This window comes from Polypterus senegalus, chromosome 10, assembly GCF_016835505.1.
Source record: "Polypterus senegalus isolate Bchr_013 chromosome 10, ASM1683550v1, whole genome shotgun sequence".
NCBI lineage: Eukaryota > Metazoa > Chordata > Cladistia > Polypteriformes > Polypteridae > Polypterus > Polypterus senegalus.
In genome coordinates, this window is record NC_053163.1 from 172,162,165 (window position 1) to 172,184,885 (window position 22,721).

The 22,721-nt window shown below is 40.8% G+C and overlaps 1 protein-coding gene across 2 annotated transcripts; it reads left to right on the forward strand.

Annotated features, from left to right (window-relative positions):
* The first annotated feature begins 651 nt into the window (after nucleotides 1–651).
* On the forward strand, nucleotides 652–20,938 carry ran (RAN, member RAS oncogene family). 2 transcript variants are annotated; one of them, XM_039767526.1, is made up of 7 exons: nucleotides 652–754; nucleotides 1,498–1,551; nucleotides 6,774–6,858; nucleotides 14,840–14,965; nucleotides 17,587–17,774; nucleotides 17,874–18,044; nucleotides 20,065–20,938. In XM_039767526.1, exons 2-7 carry the CDS (start codon nucleotides 1,519–1,521, stop codon nucleotides 20,107–20,109), a joined length of 648 nt encoding a protein of 215 aa, XP_039623460.1. In that variant the 5' UTR covers nucleotides 652–754; nucleotides 1,498–1,518; the 3' UTR covers nucleotides 20,110–20,938. The 2 variants fall into 2 exon arrangements, with proteins under 2 accessions (XP_039623460.1, XP_039623461.1); XM_039767527.1 differs by lacking the exon at nucleotides 652–754 and adding an exon at nucleotides 763–874.
* The last annotated feature ends 1,783 nt before the right edge of the window (nucleotides 20,939–22,721 follow it).

The window sequence follows — 22,721 nt, forward strand, 5'->3', positions numbered from 1 at the left end:
ATTATGTTTCGGTCCATCTGACGCCACAGACTGTCCAGGAGCTCAGTGATGCCCTGGTCCAGATCTGGGAGGAGATCCCCCAGGACACCATCCGTCTTCTCATTAGGACATTGTCAGGCATGCATACAAGCACGTGGTGGTGGGGTGAGGTGGGGTTTTCATACAAACTACTGAGTAAGATTTGGAGTTGCTGCAGTGAAAGTACCCTCCCTTGTCCCCCATGTCTGAATGTGATGATTCCACTCAAAGCCAAGGTAGGTAGCTGGGCGCCACTTACAACAACGCCTAGGCCTTACTGATGTTTATCTCGCACAATCTGGGAAAAAAAGAATTAGGGGATGGGCGCAATAGATGAGGGGCTACTGCCTCTGATGCCTTCCACCCATCTCGTCGCCACTGTTCCTTCCTCCTTATTCTTGGTACTACCCTTTCATTTGCGACTCCAACCTAAATGCTATCCGAAAACTACAACAGGAGCTCCGCTAACACAATTTATTGGATATTTGGAACCGTTACTGAACCATAATATTCCCCGATGACGTTCACTACCACACGCATCAACTTTTCATGTTATTGTAGTCAGCGCGGCACTCTCACGTGACCAGAGTAGCGTTTCCTCGCGATGGTGCGCAAAAAAAAAATCAGGCCGTCATGTGACCGATGGACTACGGTCGCGTGAGTGGGTGGCTTGGTGAAGCCCAGTTGGACGGCGCCATTTTGCTAGTCGGGTTGCTGCTGCTGGACGCTCCTGCAGGTGAGGTTGTTCCTGTTGCCGGCGTGCTATTTTTATTTCCTCCTTTCATTATTTTAGTAAACAAAGACATCGGCGGTTCGGTGGCAGAACGTTTTTGCAGTTGAACGTTTCCGCAAAAAGGTCACGTTAGCATTTGTGTTAGTTTTCTTTTCATTAGCCACTTACCTGTTTTAGCTCGCAACACTTGGTAACTTTTTTAACCCCTCGCTTGTGCGACTGAGGCCTGTGATCCGGCGCGCTGTCAAACTGATGGGTGCGCAGCGGCTGGCCATCGATTTAAGGGCATGGGGAGAGACTGTCAAATAATGTACTCGTTATTAACCGATCGCGCAATTTAGCAGAGCTTAGCACCTCGCAGCACGCATGTCGGCTTGTCATTTTCAGTGTCAACTACTGGGGGGACACACAGGGTTAGCTCTGGCCAGGCCACATGTCACCAGCTTGCATGATGAGGAAGCCGAGCCGGCCTACCTTCCGGCGGAGCATGGCGGGAATTAAATGAGTCTCGGGGCATGGCGTATCGGGCAGCATTCACAAGATCGTCGGCCTTGTGTTGAATGGTAACCCTGCCCGGTGTTTTACGGAAGTTGCCATCACTCCAACGGGGAACGATCGCCACATTTGTCCGGCTTGATTAGTTGGAGATGGGGGCGGTGCTGATGTCCTATGTTCAGCACAAAGTGGACGTAGTGGGCGATGCTCTGTTTTTTGGAGGACTCAAATTGTGCTTTCTGTGCCCATAGAAAGCAGCTGATTATACCGTGATGGCAGAAGGTGAACCGCAGGTGCAGTTCAAGGTAAGTCGAAATGTTCAACAGTCATTGCAAGTGTTGTTTAAAGTTTTTCTTTCTTGACAGTCATCGCAAGATTTGTGCACATTGCTTATTTTTTAATTGTGATCCCACTTATGATTTAAATCTGTTCAAATTGTAACAGGAATTATTTATAAGAACGTAGATTTTATGATAAAGGGCAGAACAGACTCGATTTCTTCTTAGGACACTGTCAAGTGAAGTGGCTTTGTTGTCATTCCATCCGTACAGTGTGTTGCAGCATATACATAAACACAGGAAAAGTGCAGAACAGGTAAGGAAATAATAAGTAAGCGAATAGATAGTCATTTAAAATAGTAGTAAATAAATAATAACACCTAATGATAAACAACAGTAATACCAAGTGTAACAAATGTACTGCATGTAAATAAACTATAGGTAGTAATTTAAAGTAGTAATAAATAATAACACCTGATAAACTACAGTAGTACCAAGTGTAACAAATGTGCTGCATGTAAATAAGCTATTAGAGTAGATCAGAGTGCAGGGGGACAGCATGGAATTCAGAGTCGGGACAGCCAAGGGGTTGAAGCCTTTGCAGAACTGGTTTGGATGCTACAGTACTTTCTGCCAGGTGAACATGGGACATAGTGACCGTGAGAGGGGTGGGAGTGATCCTTCTCAATATTATAGACATTGTGGATGCAATGCCATATAAAGATACCTTTAATGGAGGACAGATGTCCCAGTGATCTTTTTTGCTGTGTGCACCATCGGTTCATTGTAGGATGTTACAATCAAAGACACTGCAGTCCCCAACCCCAGACTCAAAATCGCATACCTAGCAATAGCTTGTTCCATCTATTAAAATCAGACAAAAGGTTTTGTAGCATCCTAGCCAGGACAGAGACACTCAGAAGGAGTTTCTATCCTCGAGCCATAAGACTGTTAAATCAGAACATGCCAGCTCGTCCACGGCTTTCCACATACTTAGACTGGACTGTAATTGTACCATGACGTCTACCCTTGCCTTGTTTTGGAATTGGTCTGTCCTTTTAACTATGCACCTGTCTAACTTTGGTTTTGCACAATATTCACTGCAGTATTGCACCTTAACACTTAATTCTACTTTATTCCACATAATTTCACTTATTTATGTTCTATTATATTGTTATCTTTCAATCTAGGACTTCTTTTTAATCTAACTGATATTCTTCTAACTTTGCACAGTTTTTGATAAGCGGATCAGGATGCATTTCACTGCGTGTTGTCCTTTATAACTATGTACTTGACGAATAACGAATCTTGAACCAGACAGTGATGCAGCTGGTCAGAACGCTCTCACTGGGGACCCTGTAGAAGGTTGTTAGAATGCCGGGAGGCGTTCCTGTAATGCCAGTAGAACTGCATGCCCTACAACTCTGTGAGGGCCAGTGCAGTGTGCTTTGCCATTAACCTCGCTTTAAGAACGGCCAGCCGAATCTGCAAGCTAATTATAAAGGCACACTTGGATATGTGGCACCCTCTTTAAAATCCTGAGGTAGTTGTGTAGGTGAGACTGATGAAAAAACTGAGTGCCATTATGAACAACGCTGCACATCCTGTCTCTGACACATCAATACTGAGGACTTTCAGCCCACAAATCATTCAGTAAAAGTGTGTCAAGAAATGCATCTGGGGTTCATTTATACCAACAACAATATGCCTCTGTAGTGTCTGATTGTGACTGTAACTGCCAAGTCAGAAGTTTCCATTCTTTTTAATCATTCCGGTGTGTGTGTTCAGACTACAGCTGCACAATATACAAGTTCTGAAAATAAAAAAGTACCAAAAAGCCTAATTTTGAAAACGGTATGCTACCAGAATTTTGGTATTCTCATTACAGCAAGTAAATTTTGATTTCTAACCAAACACCCCACACCTTCAGCATGCCGAACACTACACGGGGTAGGGGTGGGATATACATGCTTCATTGTGCCCAAAACTTGACAGATGGACCCTTTCACCCCTACACCCCATTGCTTCAATGTGATTGAGACTTCATATTGATCAGCCTCCCTACACTTGGATGCACTGTGGCGTGATGGTGTGGCATACCAGGGACACTGGAGTAAGACGGGATGCTGAAATTATCTGTTTGCTTCAGAACAGTATTGGTATTGGTACTGAGGCCTGAAAGCTCGTATCGACAGCAAAGTCAAAAGTTTAGTACTAGTTTGACTGAAGTTCACACCATAGTATCTTTGTGCTTGAGTGTGTGTGTGTGTGTGTATATATATATATATATATATATATATTGTGTGTGTTTGAGAGATGAATAAAATGTATTTAACACTTAGCGGGCTGAATATTTTTTCCAGTTTTCAGAAAAGCTCACGGAGCAATGGTTTCACACATAAATCAATATAAAATGTGTTTTGCTTCATGCCGTGGCTTCGGTCAGCGCCCGTTCGGCGTCTCTGACAGCAGAGGCTGCACAGGAGCAGCTCAGTGACCAGCAGGAATATGCAGTGGCATAGTTGCGTTAGCAACACGGAGATGTTCAGCACCACAATCAGCTGATGCTGCCTCCTCACTTCGATCTCCGTATCACCTACATCAAAATCCGACAACTCCAGAGTCCGACTCAGCAATATGACACTCAAAACGCTGTCCACAGAGTATTTTGCTTGCACATTCGCTTTGGTCTTTCACCAGATGTCGATGCCATTTGAGAGGTTGTTTGCTCTTTGCTACTCAGGCACGCGCAGGAAACCTCAGTCAAATCAACAAAGCTAACTTTAAAGAGTGGTGGACTAAAACAGAATGGCGAGTTTTGTCACCATTTACAGCTGATTAGCGTCCTCTACCCCTGACTTTTGACAGAGGTCGACATCCACCCTGAAAGAGTTAATGAGCTTCTTTTAAAAGCCACATTTTTCCTGGGGACAAAAAAAGTATATGACAGATATTTACATTTACTTATTTTGGCTGACGGCCTTATTCAAAGGTGACCTAAAACATGTAGATACAATAGAGGTTATATCTGTTTTGGTTTTTTTTTTCGTCTTCAATTGGAGTACAAGCAGGTGAAGTGACTTGCTCAGGTCACACAGTGGTGTCAGTATTGGAATTTAAACTCACAACCTCAGGGTTTGAAGGCAAAACCTTTTCCATTTCTGCACACTTGCCAACCTTTCAGATCTTCTTAAAGATGGAACTAATCTGAATGGTTGACAGCGTTTTATTTGTCCCCAGGGGTGAAATTGCCTTTTTACAGAAACTTATTAAATAAATATTATTATAACAAACAGCCTTTATCTCAAATACACACCAGAGAAAAAAAAAACTTGGCTTGGATAAAGATGAGAAGAGTAGTCGCAGTCACAGTGAGGCATTATAAAAGTGTATTGCTGTTAAGTATGAAGGAGTCCCAGCAGCATTTCTTGACACTTTCTGCTGAATAATTCATTGGCTGAAAGTGGGCAGTCACAAGAAATGGTACTTTGGTAGCAACTTAATACTTTACCAAAATGCCAAAAATATAACGGTACTAGATTTTTTTTACAGAGTTGATATCGCTGAGTGAAAGTCAGCCATCAGGGAAGTAGTGTTTCTTCCTAATGAAGAGGCCTATCCGCGAGAATTAAAAGATTTGTTGTTTGCTGAAAGTGAAATCCACATACGCGAGTGGCAGAATTGTGAAGTGGATGGTGCATATCGCAAGCTAGGGCGTTCACAAGCGAAGCAAGCAGGGGGAAAACCCCTAGTACATTTTTAATTTTGTGACCAACATTAAACAGCATAATTGGCTAAACCACTCATCAGATGTTTTTCTTGGGGGAGTACAAGTATCTGATTTAGAGCAGCCTAAGAGAGTAGCAGAAGAGGTCGTTACTGATGGGTTTTACTGTTGGTTGGGGTTTGTTGAATACATCTACAGTCACCATCCAGGTGACAGTGATCAGCTAGTCAGCTGGGGGGGTTGGCTTTGTGATTGAAGCAAGAAGGGGATAAAAATCTCGCATTACTCTTGTCACATAATCTGTGTCATGTGATCCAATTTCATGCGTACGGTCACATAATCTGTGTCAGGTGACCCAATTTCATGCATACGACGACCCAAACGTGTATCTTCCATAAAATATTGTTAAATAGACCACTTCCAGAAAATATCTTTGAATTAAAACAAGAGCGCGATCAAACGTGGCTGAGCATTTGAAATGAAGACCTGCTTCCCAACCTATTTCATTCATTTGATCACTAGTCCAGCCCATTAACCTTTTTATTGGCTAACATTGCGCTTCATGTGATAGCAACATTGCAAGTTCACTGAGAGATGTGAACAACTAAAGATGAACATTTAAAGGAAAGTGAGTGAAAAGATTATCAGGGAGAGAACATGCCTTGGACATGTGCGTACCAAGGTGACGCTTTAACAAGCAGAATGTGAATTCACCCGTGCAGTTCCATAAACCACTGATAAATAATCCTGAGATACTCCAGCTATGGATATGAATGTAAATGTAACGACGGGTGGCAGGTCTGCAGTTCACACGCTTGTTCATGTCTGAGCTCGTTCCATTTTGTTTTCTAGAAGTGGTATAGTAGTACTAGGGTGTTGTACAGTGTTAGCCATTATAAATGTAGTGAAAAGTCAAGCAAAATGACCCCTTTTATTGGCTAACTAGAAAGATTACAATATGCAAGCTTTCGAGGCAACTCAGGCCCCTTCTTCAGGCGGTATTATAGTAAAAGTACATGTGTTTGGGGCATTGTATGTGGCTGAATGACTTCACATATGAATTATGTGGCACGAGTAATAAGAGATTTTTTCATGGACGGTTTAGATATTGTTTTCCACCATTTGTCTGCAGAGTTGCCTATTCTGTCAAATTTGTCATCTATGTTCTGCATAAAAACACAAGATTTGAAAATTTTTCATTGCCATCATCACTACAAACTACATGGGTTAAACGGACTTTAATTTTGGGAGAAGTACTCCTTTAACTTTGTTCATTTTGCCCTCTTCATGAACCCTTTTACATTTTGCCCAGGCCATTTTCTCTTTCATTTGGGTTGTACACGCTGTTTTGAAGCTTTCTGTTTCCAGTGTCCATTCATTTACCTTATGCTCTTGTCATTTGGTTCCCCTGGTGATCCTTCACAGGTACATTTCAGATGCTTATGCGTTGTTTGCCTCAGCCTTCTTAAAGATTAGAATTTGTCCTAACTGTTTTTTTTTCCCCCTCCCTCTTAATTTTTAGTTGGTACTAGTGGGTGATGGTGGTACTGGGAAGACAACATTTGTTAAGAGGCATTTGACAGGCGAATTTGAAAAGAAGTATGTGGGTAAGTTCTTCCGTAGGAACTTTGAGTGCTTACATAAATGCTAGCTGTTTGTGTTTAATCTTCTCAGTCGTTATCTGTGTTTGTTTTAAAATGTCACTGTTAGATGAGACACACCATTGTGACTTCAATACATGAAATACCTTTAGTGCTTATAAGTGCCATACATCTTTTAGAGACAGATGGCACATGACAGTAAACTTGCTATTGGCTTGCTGCTCAGTTTATGTAAAACCAGGACATTGGGAAATGCATTTGAAAGAATAGAAATCATAGAACATTGTTTTAGGGAATAATGCAATACTTGTATATAAATGTCTATGTGTGGAAGTGAGAGGTTGAGTCAGGGGTGAGGGCTCCACCTCTGAGGAAACAGAAAACTTGCTTAGCTGCTAATAACACAAGCAGGGTCTATCCAGCAGTGGGAGGTACCTCCCTGGTTGGAATAAGTTCTTTTGTAATTGCTAGATGTTACATAACCCGAAACGATATAGATATACTATAAAAAGGCGATACGGCGGTAAGAAATCTCATAGGAGAAATAACTTTGCTTTCTTTAATGATGGTTTACGTGACATAAAAGACAGGAAGCCATGACAAAACCTTGTGTAGAGTCTGCCATTTTTCGTCTAAGTGTTGGAAGGATTTTCTAGATCGGATGACGGCATCCCCCATTGGCTTCAAAGGGCCATCCATCCATTATCCAACCTGCTATATCCTAACGACATGGTCACGGGGGTCTGCTGGAGTCAATCCCAGCCAACACAGGGCGCAAGGCAGAAAACAAAACCCCGGCAGGGCGCCAGCCCACCGCAGGGCACACACACCACGCATACACTAGGGACAATTTGGGATCGCCAATGCACCTAGCCTGTATGTCTTTGGACTGTGGGAGGAAACGGGAGCACCCGGAAGAAACCGACACAGACATGGGGAGAACATGCAAACTCCACGCAGGAAGGACCCGGGTCTCCTAACTCACCCACTGTGCCACCGGCTTCAAAGGTGTGCCGGGCAATGTTCCAAGGCTTTATACTCTTTCTCCATGTGCAGACCCCCACTTAGATAAATTATGGCATTCCAAACAAGGCAAAGAAGATTCAACGTCATGCTGACTCTGACACACAGAAATAGTACACATTGCCCATTTTTCGGTTGTTCTTATCTTGTCTTGTCTTAAGATGCTTGCCTAGTAATTCTAAATGATAAGCCCCTGTGTGCTAAATCTGGCTTTGTGTTAGCTGTACATGTGAGAAGAAAAGAAAAGCAGATTTAAAATATTTGCACAGAGCACAGTGACATATTAAACTTATATTCTGATTACACGTTGCCTGCATGTTGGCAAAATTTAAACCTCAGAAGAAAGACAAAGTCGTTTAGCTGCTAATATCTGCAACACGGTATCCCTTTTACTTTTCCTCCCGCCGCTAATACACAAGCAAGGCGAGCACGTCAGCAAAACGAATCCTCCTAGGAGTGAGACGCCCAGAGGAGTTTCTTTCAATTACCTGACATCTCTACATGTCAATTTTTTTCCTGACGATTTCAATAGTTTCTAGGACCCTGGGTTTTTTACAGCACAGGCTTACACAGCTAGTCAGATATAAAATGACAGCAGAATGTACCAAAGCTATTTTGTTTTTGTATTTGTTAGGCGTTAGACTACTTTATAAAATAACGGATATACTTTTAATGTCTTTCCTGATCTTCTCTATACTGTGGGCTGTAGCAGAGTTTAAGATATTTGATTGTTTACATGAACTTGCCTTTTTTCAAATTGGCCAAGTATTAAAGTCTACAACCAGTTTTCATAATTATTTTGTGCTAGTTAGTGAGTTTATTGTGATTAATTTCTTGTCAGTTTGCACGAGTAGTACTTATTTTACATGAAAGATAAGCACTTTAAGTGTAATCCACACATTTTTCTTTCTTAATTTAAGACCAACAAGTCACTTTCTGAATCGGGTTAGTGTGTACTGGACAGAACTTTGAATATTCTGATGTTGTGGTTTATTACTGCCATTCTAGATATTTATGAGAATGTAGTGATATGAAAATTTCTGGTCGATACTGATAGCTGATTATTTGAAGAAAAAAAAAAGATTCATTGGTGGTTGTACTGACATTGGATAAGTACATTTATGAAAATGTAATAAATGACATTCATAAAATAGGGAAATCCAAAGTGCAGTTATTTTCTGATCTAAAAATGAAACCAATTCTTGGCATACAAATAAACAAAAAGTCTCTAATTTTATAACTTAACTGTTCTCATTTTAAGTCACTTGTCAGTCGCTTTAAATCCGTGTAGGCAACATTAACATTAGCTAAATAAACAAAATGTACAGTTTTTGAGTTTTAACTGTTCTTAATTACACATGTCCAATAGCTATTTTATTTTAAATGGATAAAAACATATCTGCCATACCTGACCGTCAAGTGTGATGGACTCTATTACATGCCAACTAATATTTTGAGCTTTTGCACTGTCTGAATTGAATTTTCTTCAACTGTCCGATGATAGCTAATTGTAGCTTTTTTTTTTTTTGCTTTATCGGCCGATACAGTTAGTACCTCTGTAGTTATTTGCAATCACAAACAAATGTTTAGACACAGTCAATGTTTTGTTTGCTATTTCCAATATTTTTAAATGGCATTAAACACATCAAACCTATCACATATCGTTTAAGGAATTTTACAGTTACCAAATACAGTGAACCCTCGTTTATCACGGTTAATCCGTTCCAGACTCTACCGTGATAAATGAATTTTTGCGAAGTAGGATTCTTTATTTATAAATCGAATATTTTCACAGTTAGAGTATAGAAAACCTGTTTACGACCTTCTAAATACGTTTTTTAACATTATTAGAGCCCTTTAGACATGAAATAACACCCTTTAGTCACCATTGCACTCATATTACCCAATATATTAGACAAAATAAGAGAAAATAAGACATTAGATGTTACAAATTTCATATTACTAGAGTTTCATACACTAAATAAGCTATAGATGAGAATAAGCAAGCACCATCTCCCCTGATATTTACTACGCGGTGAGGCATTTGTACTCCATCAACATTAATTATTTCCAGAGACATAATTTTGACTATTTTTCCAGCGCATCGCGAACAAAAGCAAGGGAACGATGAGAGCACCAGAACTCTGCTCACATCGCGTCGCTTCGTATCTCAAGCCACAAGTAGTAAGTCTGTAATAAGAGGAATACCGCTACGCTTTGCACTCATGGGACGGAAGGACAATCCTGAACGCTTTTATATAGTAGATTATTGTGCTGTACATTTAATTGCACACAAACACACACAGTTCTTAACGCACAACCACTAACCTATGAAGGCACGACCTCAGTAGGAGAGTCTTCAGAGGTGGTGCAGTATCTTCAGCAGGTGCGTTGTTGTCTTCTTCTGCTGAAGGAGTACTAGGAGTAGGCAGTGGGTGTCTGGGTGCGCGGCTGAAGAACATCTTGATAGGCAGGGTATTGCCATCTTTAATCATATCCAAGAAGTTTCACCTTCTCCTGGATAGTAAGCATCCTCCTCCGGTGCTTAGTTTTATTGTCAGAAGGCTTAGAAAAAGCTGCGTGTTTAGGAGCCCTCGTAGGGCTTAGATAAAAGTTCTTAGAAAGCGAATGTGTAGTGACGTAAGCGTGTATGAGAAAAAAATCGCGATAGAGTAAAGCAGCGAAAGTCGAAGCGTGATTATAGCGAGGGATCACTGTAAATCAAAATAGCATTTTAGATCCTTCAAAGTATACATACTAAAAATGAGAGCTGGCTTCGGTACGACAGGCTGGTGTAAAAAATACAGGTGAGATAAAGTCCAAACGACAGTAGACACGATCTGATGTCTGGCCACGGGACGTGCTGCTATTAACTCCACAGTTGCACAGCTTTGCTGTTGTAAACTCCCTTTTCCAAATATCGAAGTAAGGAATCACTTCAAATGCAATCTGAACTCAGAAAGTACTTTTTTATTGCTGTGGTCTGTAAACAAATTTAAATACATACACTAATTCACAACTTTACTTAACTTTTGTTTCATTGTCTCTCTGTTATATAAAACTATCCTGGTACAAGACAAGACTTTTTAGCCTGGGATGAGACTTGACTCTTTGAGAGATATTTTCACGTCCCGTGAGACGAGATTTTGCGCCAGGAGATTTAACCACGCCCAGGGCCGGAAATAAAAGACAAAGATTAGATGACAAAGTAGAACGTCATAAAGAGGTTCAAAAACTCAAAAAAAATGTGCGATACACATGCAGAGCAAGTTAGAGAAAATTAAAGTACTAAAATTCGAAAGTCTCAAAAAAATGATAGTAAAGATCACATTAGTGCAAACAAACGGAAATTGTTACTCGGTGAAATAACGGAAGAGCAAAAAGAGATTGAACATACTGTTTGGATTTAAACTTTAAGTCGGAGACTTGTAGATCGTCTAATTCGTGTTGCCATCAGGGAAAAGTGCCGCTGCTTCCCAATGAAGAAGCAGATTTGTTGATTTGGTGAAAGTGAAATCCACATACACAAGTGGCAGAGAAGCGAAGTGGCTGGCGCATAGTGCAGGCCCAGAGGATGGTGAACGAAGCGAGCAGGGGGCGATGCCGCCTAATGTTGAAAAACAAACAATGGCTCAGCAATGACTTCTAGAGAACACATTTGCTGATCTTGTCGCCAGGCCATGTCAGCTAATACAACTGAATATCTCTGAGCATGTCAAAGTTACCAACTGCCTGCTGACTTTCAACCACAGCTATGCTTGTCCATTTTTCTGCCAGCCAATCGCATGGTCCTTTTGTGTTCTGATACATAAAACAAGAGACATCAGACAGACAAGCTTCTCTTCCGTTTACAAGGTCCAAAACACTAATGTGCCTTATTCCTTGTTGCTGCATTGTATGCATTTAACTTCCAAATGAGCATTCATTGGTTGTCAGCTCTCATGTACACAGAGCAGTGTATCCCTGTGACACAATTAAACCTGTTTGATTTTGTCAGAGCGAGTTGTGAACTAGTTGAAGTGTATTGTAGGGTATGTCACAGTAGTTGACTGGAAGTTACGAGATTGTACCGACTATGTCCGACTTGCTAAGATTATGTAAATGAAGGCTACAATTAAAAAATCGTTGGAAAAGTTGCATCATGTGACATGCCCTCATGGAAACCAGATGGAATAACATATGACTGCAGAATGCTGTGGTTGCCTTGCTTGTTTAAATTCTGCATAAATTGTTGACACAGATACAGAGAAAAGTCCCCTACACCATCACACCTCCTGCCCCAGGCTTCATGGTGGGAACCACAAATGCAGATAATACTCCATTCACCACCTCTGCATCTCACAAAGACACAGCTCACGGAAACAAAAACCTCAAATTTGGATGGCTACCCTGGTCTGTTGTCTACTACCTGTGTTTTATAGCCCAGGCAGGTCTCCTTCAGCAGTGGTTTCCTTGCAGCAGTTCTATCATGAAGGCCGGACTCGTAAAGTGACTTCTGCTTGAACTCTGTGAAGCCTTTATTTGAGCTGTAGTTTGCACATTAGAACAACCAAGACGAGAACAGGTCATTCAGCCCAACAAAGATCGCCAGTCGTATCCACTTATTTCTACCAAAAAAACATCAAGTCGAGTTTTGAAAGTCCCTAAAGTCTTACTGTCTACCACACTACTTGGTCGCAAATTCCAAGTGTCTATCGCTATTTGTGTAAAGAAAAACTTCCTAATGTTTGTGCGAAATATACCCTTAACAATTTTCCAACTGTGTCCCCATGTTCTTGAACTCATTTTAAAATAACTGTCTTGATCCACTGAACTTATTCCCTTCATAATTTTAAACACTTCAGTCAGGTCACCTCTTAATCTTCTTTTGATTAAACTGTAACGGCTCAGCTATTTTAATCTTCCCTCATAACTCACCGCCTGTAGCCCTGGAATCAGCCTAGCCACTCTTCTCTGGACCTTTTCTAGCGCTGCTATGTCCTTTTTGTAACCTGGAGACCAAAACTGCACCCAGGACTCCAGATGAGGCCTCACCAGGGCATTATAAGATTGACCTCCTGTTACTTGTACTCCACACATCAAGGCGCTATATAACCTGACATTCTGTTTGCCTTCTTAATGGCTTTTGAACAATGTCTGGAAGTCGATAGCTTAGAGTCCACTATGACTCCTAAGTCCTTCTCATAAGATGGACTCTCGATTTTCTGACCACCCATTTTCACTTCCTTTGTGTAACTCCTTACATCTACTGACATTAAATTTCATCCGCCACAAATCTGCCCAAGCCTGTCTGCTCTTCAAGTCCTTCTGTGATGATATAACGGATTTCAAATTATCTGCTAATCCACCTATCTTATCATCTGCAAACTTAACCAGCTTGTTACTTACATTCCTATCTATCCTATCTATCCTATCTATCTATCCTTCCTATCTATCTAACATCAGCCAATTCTGACGAGGTTCCTCGCACCATCACCCTCTGCTTCCTGTGTCCTGAGCCAATTCTGCACTCACCTGCACAGCACACCCTGAACTCCCTCTTCTTTGAGGTACAGTTAATTAGTGATTAGTGAGACAGGTGATTCTAATCAAGAGTTACTTCTGCTGCAGAGGATAAAAATGGTCTGTCTTTCCTGTGGTGGGCCTTGTGAGAGCTGGTTTTACCATAGAGCTTTATGGTTTTTGCAAGTGCCCTTGAAAAATCTTTCAAGGTTCTTGAAATTTCTGCATTTAACGACCTTCATTTCTTAACGTTTTGCTTTCCTTGCATGTTATGGAAGACTAAAAGCAGAAATAACCTCATTCTACCAAATTGCCTGGGCCTCAGCAGACTTAATTTGACACAACACAACTAATTGGCTTAAACACATTTAAAGAAAGAAATGCCAAAGGCCTAGCCTTTAAAGAGACACACATAGTAATTAGAAGGCTGCAGTTGACTAAATGAAAAATACTTGGTTTATGGGCATTTAAAAAGACTTTTGTTATCTGGATGGGATTTGTTTCGAACCTTTTTTGTTTTTTTTTTCGGAAAACTTGAGTTGTGTATGGAATGTTGTTTGATTTTAATAAAATCAATAAAATAAAAAATGAAAAAACTCCTACACAGGCATGGAGTTCATTATTTATGTAGTCGCCAGAGCGTAAAGTGAAGTCGGGCACAGGTAAAACGCGTGTCTAAAGAAATCACACAGTCCAAAAGTTTGTTTTAAAAATATTTAGTGAAAGTTATAATCGGATAATCCACACAAGAATAAAAGAAAAAATAGTTACACACGTAGAATAAAAGGCAAAAAAAAAAGAAAAATGTACCTTGTCTAAACTTAGCTTTTCTTGAGGATCTTGAGTTATTTCTATACTTAAAAGTTCTTCTTCTGTACGCTATAAGCACACAGCTTCGTGCTTACATAAGCATGTTATCTTTACGTGTTACTTCACACATTCAAAGAGCCCGTAGGCCATCAAGCACGGTCATGTGCACAGTTTAAAGCCGTATGCCTCTATACCTTACCCATGGCAAGGCTGTCACTAACAGAAGAATAATATTTACTCAAGGCTGTTAGAAATGGCAAGAATATACCAATATAATTCTACTTATGGGCATTATAGGAACCTCCCATAGATTATGCATTGTCATCTAGTAAAATATTCTTGAATCTTATAGAATTAGGAAAATGGCTCTTACAGTTTATATTTGCCTTAGCATTTCAAGTGTTTGTTTTTCATAGTCCTCCAATAGTTTGCCTAGACATTTAATTGAGTATGTACAAACTTTTGACTGGTACTTACTGTACATGCAGCCAGCCATTGCTTTCCCTGTTCGTAGGTTTTACATTGTGTTTGTATTTTTTCCGCAAAATTTTACAAAAATAAAAAAAGGGAATGTAATTTAATAGATTAGTTGTTGCCCATCTCCAGAATCTCTGTGCTTAAGTTTGTTTTTCTTCTTCCCTGTCATCCTTAGCTACGTTGGGAGTAGAAGTTCATCCTTTGGTATTCCACACTAATCGTGGTGCAATCAAATTTAATGTTTGGGACACGGCAGGCCAGGAGAAGTTTGGAGGTTTGCGTGATGGCTATTACATTCAAGGTGAGTAGAAGTGCCAGACATGTGGAAAGGACCTCTTCTGTGCTCTCTAGCTGAGGACTAAAGCGGTCTACTCCGCCTCTTCCTTTTCTTATTATGCACTCTGTAAATATTTGTTTAACAAAAATCAAACTGCAACAAAAGAAGGCATCTTATAATGCCTGCATGGTGTTAAAATTCACGTGTAAACGTTTTTGTAATTCACTTAAATAAATATATATATATAGTGGACCCTGGACTTACGAACTCAATTCGTTCACGAGGGCTGGTTGTAAGTCAAGACTATTTTTCCAGTAAGAAATAATGGAAATACTGATAATGCATTCTGAACATCCCACAGCGATAATGAACCTTTTCGTAATAAGAAAGGGTTGTATAATGTGCATAATTTACCAAAAACACCAATAATTTTTCTAATGTACTAACCAAAAAGTTATAAAAAGTGCCTAGCCTACTAGAAACAACAATTTCATACTGTACTAGCAATTTAAGTTGACATCTTTAGCTTGCAGGAAGGGAGGAGGAGGAGGAGAATGAAATGGAAGGTGGTTATTGTTTGGAAGGTGTTTCCTTATACAAATCTTTTCTTAGTAAAATTGTCAAGATGGTGGATTTCGACACAAATGCCACTCTCATATTTAGATAGATAGATAGATATATAGATAGATAGATACTTTATTAATCCCAAGAGGAAATTCACATAATCCAGCAGCAGTATACTGATACAAAGAAACAATATTAAATTAAATAGTAATAAAAATGAAAAAAAAATTAAAATAAAATTAATGTTCGCATATATTTAGGGCAGCATATATATAGGGCAGCAGTAGCTCAGTCGGTAGAGCGGGTTGTCCAGCAATCCTGGCTCCCGGCATGAGAATGCAGCTGTTGTGTCCTTGGGCAAGACACTGGTGGTGGTCAGAAGGATTGGTGGCGCCAGTGTTCGGCAGCTTCGCCTCTGTCAGTGCGCCCCAGGGCAGCTGTGGCTACAAAGTAGCTTATCATCACCAACGTGTGAATGTGTGTGTGAATGGGTAAATGACTGTTTGTGTTGTAAAGCGCCTAGGGGGGTTCTTGAACTCTAGTAGGCGCTATATCAAATACAGGCCATTTACCATTTACCATATTTATATATTTCCGCACAATTTCCTTGTTTGTTTCGATTGTGATCGCTTTCTTTACCTTTGTTACCTTCTCTTCCTTCCTTAGCTTCTTTTCTAGCTTTTTTGGGGCCATTTTGATAGCAAATAAATTATATAAATCACTGCACTAACCGAAATTACGTCCACAAACGCATGTTATCTGGGCTCCGACTGACGCTTACAAACGCTCCTTGACTGTTTGTTTACAATCGCACAAGCGGATACACGTCACCGCATTCAGGTCGTAACTCAAGACGTTGGTCGTAATTCACAACAAAAACTTTGGTCATAAACCAAGCTGTTCGCATGTCAGGCCGGTCGTATATTGAGGGCGGACTGTATTAAGTAAAACACATTGTAGGCTGATGTGTACTTCTGTGTCAAGCCTGCATCATCTACAGCAGAGCCTGACGCGCATCTCCGCTTCAGCTTGCAAGGCTTAATTTACGTGAATTGCTTCAGAACAATTTGAAGGCCGTAACCTCTTAGATGTTCCCTGCGGAAGGCCCTTTTGTAACATTGTGATTTTCATGTTTTGCTAACCTAAACTTTAAATTTCAACCAGTTTACTGCTTACGTTTTCACCATTTGAGGCCATTTATTGCATTTTAACTGAATAAATTTGAAGAAAAACTGAGGTGTTCTAAAGCTTGTGACCGGTAGTATAGAATTTAATTATGCTTCAGTGCCAGTTTCAAAACCTTTATGGACAAAGCAAGTGTAACAAAAGCAAAAACAAGTTGGTTAAAATTGTGATTTAGCTTTAAACTTATTAAATTATTGTAGTAAAGTACAGTGGGCTGAAAATAAAATAATCCACTGCTTCAGATACTCAGAAAACTTTTTTTTGCATTTTACTGACCTTCACATCCACCCACCCATTTTTTTTTGTAACTCGCTTATCCAGGATAGGGTTGGGGTGAAGTTGGAGCTTATCCCAGCGAGAGTAGGGCACAGAACAACAGTTCATCACAGGGTGAACACAAACACACACATACACACACATTTATTTATTTGCCAGGCCTGAGTGAATTTGATTTATATTAATGTTTGTACAAAGTCTCCAAAAGAAAATAAACGCAGGCATGGCGAGAACATGCAGACGTCCCGCATGCATCGCCCAGGCCTGGGGTTGTGTTTGGTGGCTTTTTGTATTTATTGGAAAGAAGCAGACAGTGAAGGATATACCACATGACAGTGCCACGCTCTAGTGAATAAGCGTTCAGTTAATTACTTATACAACAGTATTTTTTGTTATAGCATTATGAAAATGAACAAGCTGTTTTTTTAATATTGGGCTTTATTCAGTTTCTAGAACTGATGGAACTGGCAGTTAACTGAAAAGTTCATTTGTAGGCCAGGTAATACTCCATGTGCTTGAGAGAATTAACTACATTTCCTCTATTAATGCTTGTTTGGATTTAATAGAAATGGAAATTATTTTTTTTTCTTTACCTTACCTGTTGTTATTTTCTTTTTCAGCTCAGTGTGCCATCATCATGTTTGATGTGACATCACGTGTCACTTACAAAAATGTCCCCAACTGGCACAGAGACCTCGTTCGTGTCTGTGAGAACATCCCAATTGTACTGTGTGGCAACAAAGTAGACATCAAAGATCGTAAAGTCAAAGCCAAGTCCATAGTATTCCATAGGAAGAAAAATCTTCAGGTAACCACTATGTGGGGGTGTTTTCTGTTACGAGTTCTTATCTCTTCTCCACCAAATACAGAATAAAGATTCACTATGTGTCTGTCTCTCCACCCACAGTACTATGATATTTCTGCAAAGAGTAACTACAATTTTGAAAAACCATTTCTTTGGTTAGCCCGCAAACTTATTGGTGATCCCAATTTAGAGTTTGTTGCTATGCCTGCATTGGCACCACCAGAGGTTTCCATGGACCCAACCCTGGCAGCACAGTATGAACATGACCTTAAGGTGAGTGGGGTTACCTCAGTGTGATGTATCTGAGAAACACAAAGAGCAGTTAAGTTGAGCCAGTTTGATTGGTTGCTGAATGTCTGATTCTGTGTATTATCCATGTTGGTTCCCTTTTTAACTGGACTATGAGCTCTTTATTCTTAACATTTCTGTTAGGATGGAAGCCTATGGTGACCACCACTGCACAAGAGCAAACAATATCAAAAAGTTTTATCTTAAAGTCTGGAAACCTCGGGCATAATCCAAACAGTCATATGCTGACAACATCCCAAATACGTGTATTTTACTAAACATATTGCTAAATCAGTAACTCTAAAAATAGTCCACAAACGGGAAGCCCATTCACAGGGGGTTGAGCTTTTGAATTGAAGACCTGCCTGTTCCCCTTCATTGATTGGTTAAGAGTGCCGTCTTAAATTCAAAAGCGTGATCCTGTGTGAGTGGGCTTCCGATTTGTCAACTGCTCTCTTAACTTATCAATATTTTGTGCCTTGAATGCTGTGAGCATCCAACTGGATGAGGTGACATTGAGGATTATTCAGCACGAGTAAACGTGAGATTTGTTTTTATGGATATTTTTGATGTTTATTGTTGTCCAGCGTTGGTCACCATTGAAAGTTTGCTCTCAATGAATACATGAGATTAAACATTTTTCTTCGGCTTTCACAGCAAGCATATATCATAACTAACAGATTAAAAATGTCATTTTTGGGTATCTCTTTACATAAAGTTGCATTTATAATTGAACTCTTTGAGTGCTGAATATTTTTTCGAAAAAACTTAGTTTTCTGAAAAGCACACAAAGCAATGGTTCCACACGTAAATCAACATAAAACGTCTGTTGCTACGTGTTGTGGCTGCTGTTGGTGTATGTTGGGCTGCACGGGGGCGCCTTGATGGCCAGCAGGAATGCACAGTGGGCCGGCTGCCTGGCTGTCTTAACACAGCAGATGGGTGGCAGTGGCAGTCTCAGTGTGACGCAATATGGTTTGTACCTCTTGTCATCATGTGGTAGTCCTCCCAGGCGAACGCTGCTGTAGGTGTATCAACTACACAAACGTGTTCAAGACCACGATCAACTGGGGACTGATCAGCTGATGCTGAAACCCCATTTTTTGTTTTCGATGTCCATCTCCTGATCACTTGCATCAAATTCCAAGTCTGACAAGTCAGAGTCCGATTCAGCGATCATATGTAAAACATCTCTTGTCAGATGTCGATGCCATTTTAGAGGTTGTTTGATCTTTGCTACTCACGCAGGGAGTCGAGTTTAAATCAACAAAGCTGCTTAACTTTCCTTCTAGCAAAGAGAGTTAAACTTAAATGTAAGGGCGACTTTTGTCGCAGTTTACGGCTGACCCTAACCCTAACCCTGAATTTTGACAAAAGTCGATTCGACATCAGCCCTAAAATGAAACATCATCTCCTCATTTGGGCAACCAAAAAAACAAGAAACAAATAAACTTTGTGAGTAGCGCTGTACTGAAGCCAACAATGGTCTGCATGTGGTGTGTATCATTTAAATACCGGGTGTGATGTTTGTGCTGACTGCAGTCTTGACAGTTTAATTCCTTTTCCTGTATACGTGGTTTTAGAAAACGCTCTGGACAATCTCTGTAACTAGAATGGACGAGTCTGTGGGGCTGAATGGCCTGTTCTCATCATAATTGTTCTAAAGACTGTAATTTTGATTGCTAATACCCATCCATCCATTATCCAAACTGCTATATCCTAATGTAAGGTCTGCTGGAGCCAATCCCAGCCAACACGGGGCGCAAGGCAGGAAACAAACCCTGGGCAGGGCACACATGCCAAGCACACACTAGCGACAATTTAGGATCGCCAATGGCTGCATGTCTTTGGACTGTGGCAGGAAACCCACGCAGACACGGGGAGAACATGCAAACTCCACACAGGGAGGACCCAGGAAGCAAACCCGGGTCTCTTAACTGTGAGGCAGCAGCGCTACCCACTGTGCCACCATTGCTAATATAAGTTTTTTTTTTTTTTTACACAGGTCGCTTCCGAAACTGCTCTACCAGATGAAGATGATGACCTCTAACAAGTTCACGTGTATCTAGATAAGGTTTCCCTCAGTGGCGTTCTTGTTTTGTTTTGTAAAGGGAAAAAAAAAGCCCAAGAAAGCCAAAAGTGCACTCGCAGGGTCAACTGCTTTAAACGTACCTTTTTTGGGATAAGCGGGAGGAAAGGATGTGCAAATGAAAAAATCCGACTTTGGACACCTTTTTAGATCCATTTGTTTTCAACTTGTGTTTCAGAGGTGTCCCATGGTTATTAGTTCCTGTGTGTTTTAAGCCGAGCTGTGTCCCAGGTCCCCCAGCATTTAAATATCCTAACACTCGTTCTTTAGGTGTTCATAGAAGTAGGATAAACTCCAAAAGCCTGTCTGACGCCATCTTTTACATTCTGAGGCTGGACTCTGTAGTGCAAGTTATGATGCAAACCTGTTGCCAAAGACTAAAGTCGTGTCTAATACAATCTGTCGCTGTCGAGAAGCACTTCAACTGTTACAGTGTGAAATGTATTTTTGATTTCTGTCATTTGGACTTTCACACTTCTGGCAAAAATTCATGGCCAAGCTGCTCTGGTTTTTTTGTAATTATTGCTGAAAATGAAATGTATAGTGTTTTGGTGTGTAAAATAATAATAATAAAAAAATCCAAACCAGTAGAAGTCCAGCTCTTCATCAGCAGTTACTGCAGGCAGTGAGTGTACGCTTGAAATTTGTAACATTTGGTTTTCATGATTTTTTTCCAAAACATTTAAACTACACATCTAGGTTTATTAATATTTGTTCTTTGCTCTAGTGTTTTAAAATTTTATTTTTATCTAGTCGAAGATAAATTAATAAAGCAATTGTTTCCACATTATTTGTGTGTAATGGTAATTTGAATGTGTCTTGTAATTTACAGTTGAATTTGAATTGAGATTTGGGGTCTAGGCTGAAACGCTAAGCAAAAGAAGTCGTCATTGAGTTTGTAATAAAATGATGACCCTTCAAACACTTTTGATATCCTAATCTTATGCGTTGTATCACCATTCTGGTAATGAATTTTCCGTTGTATTGTTTGACAGTTTTTACACATTGTTGTGTCAGCTTAGAAATACCCAGGAGGTCTTGAAGTATTTGTTTTACCTCTTGACATTGGTGGCCACGTCTGGTAATAATTTCATTAAGTTGATAGAACTCAGTTGAGTTGATAGAACGGCTGTGAGGCATCTGTTGGTGAAGAAAGATTCACTGATCTTGACTTTGCTGACGATGCTGTGATCTTCGCGGAGTCAATGGAGGCTCTGATCGGGACGCTCGAGAGAGACTGAGTGACTCTGGGCTTGCGAGTGTCCTGAATAAAAACATCTAAGCTTTTAATGACCTCTTGGTCCATGAGAGAGTGTCAACCTCGTCAAAAGGTTTACTTACCTCGGCAGTGACATTCATGTCTCTGGTGACTCTTCCTATGAAGTCAGTAGAAGGGTTGGGAGAGCATGGGGGGTCATGAGGTCACCAGAAAGTGGCGTGTGGCGCTCCCGATATCTATGCAAAAGGACGAAAGTCCAAGTCGTTAGAGTCCTGGTGCTCCCTGTTTGTGAGATATGGACGCTATCCAGTGACCTGAGATGAAGACTGGACTCCTTTGGTACTGTGTCACTATGGAGAATCCTTGGGTACCGTTGGTTTGACTTTGTGTTGCTCATGGAGTCCCGAATGAGACACATTACCTGCATTGTGAGGGAGCGTCAGTTACGGCACTACAGCCATGTGGCGCGTTTCCCCGAAGGTAATCCAGCTCATAAGATCCTCATTGTTGAGGACCCGAGTGGCTGGACCAGGCCAAGGGGTCGCCCACATAACACCTGGCTGCGGCAGATAGAGGGTCATTTCCGTATTGTCTGACTGGACTGCGTGTCTGCCTGGGGGGTTGCTTACCGGGATCCCGAGCTGTTTCGTCGTGTAGTGGTTGCGGCAACACACTTTACCAGTGAATGCTCCCTAACTTGACTTGATAGAACTTTATTTGTTCCCAAAGGAATATTTGTTTTTTTTTACAGGTGCCCATTAAATAAATATGCATTCTGAAAGGCCATGTGAGTGGGCATTGCGAGTCCCAGAATAGCTGGGATCCCAACTGGGCAAACCTGATTTAATTTGCAATCAAAAAATTAAGAAAAGAAAAAAGCAGTAGGCGCATGATAACTCTTCTTAAACAGAAAATTTGTAATTGTAGTCGTGCTCGTATCTGTGCTTTCTTTTAGGCTCCGGCTTTGGAGGAGTTCTGGACAGTCAGGCACTTACTGTATGAGCAAAGGCGACTCCACCTTCTGGTGATGTATGTCTTTGTCTCGTCTGGGCTTCTCGGGCTCTGTTGCCCTCAAGTGGCGGTTATTTGGCGGTTTGAAGGGAAAAAAGGAGACGGGACCATTGGCGACAATGCCTCCTTTTGTTCTATCCATCCATCCATTATCCAACCATCTATATCCTAACTACAGGGTCACAGGGATCTGCTGGAGCCAATCCCAGTCTACACAGGGCACAAGGCAGGAAACAAACCCCGGGCAGGGTGCACGCACACACACGGGACAATTTAGAATCGCCAGTGCACCTAACCTGCATGTCTTTGGACTGTGGGAGGAAACCCACGAGAACATGCAAAC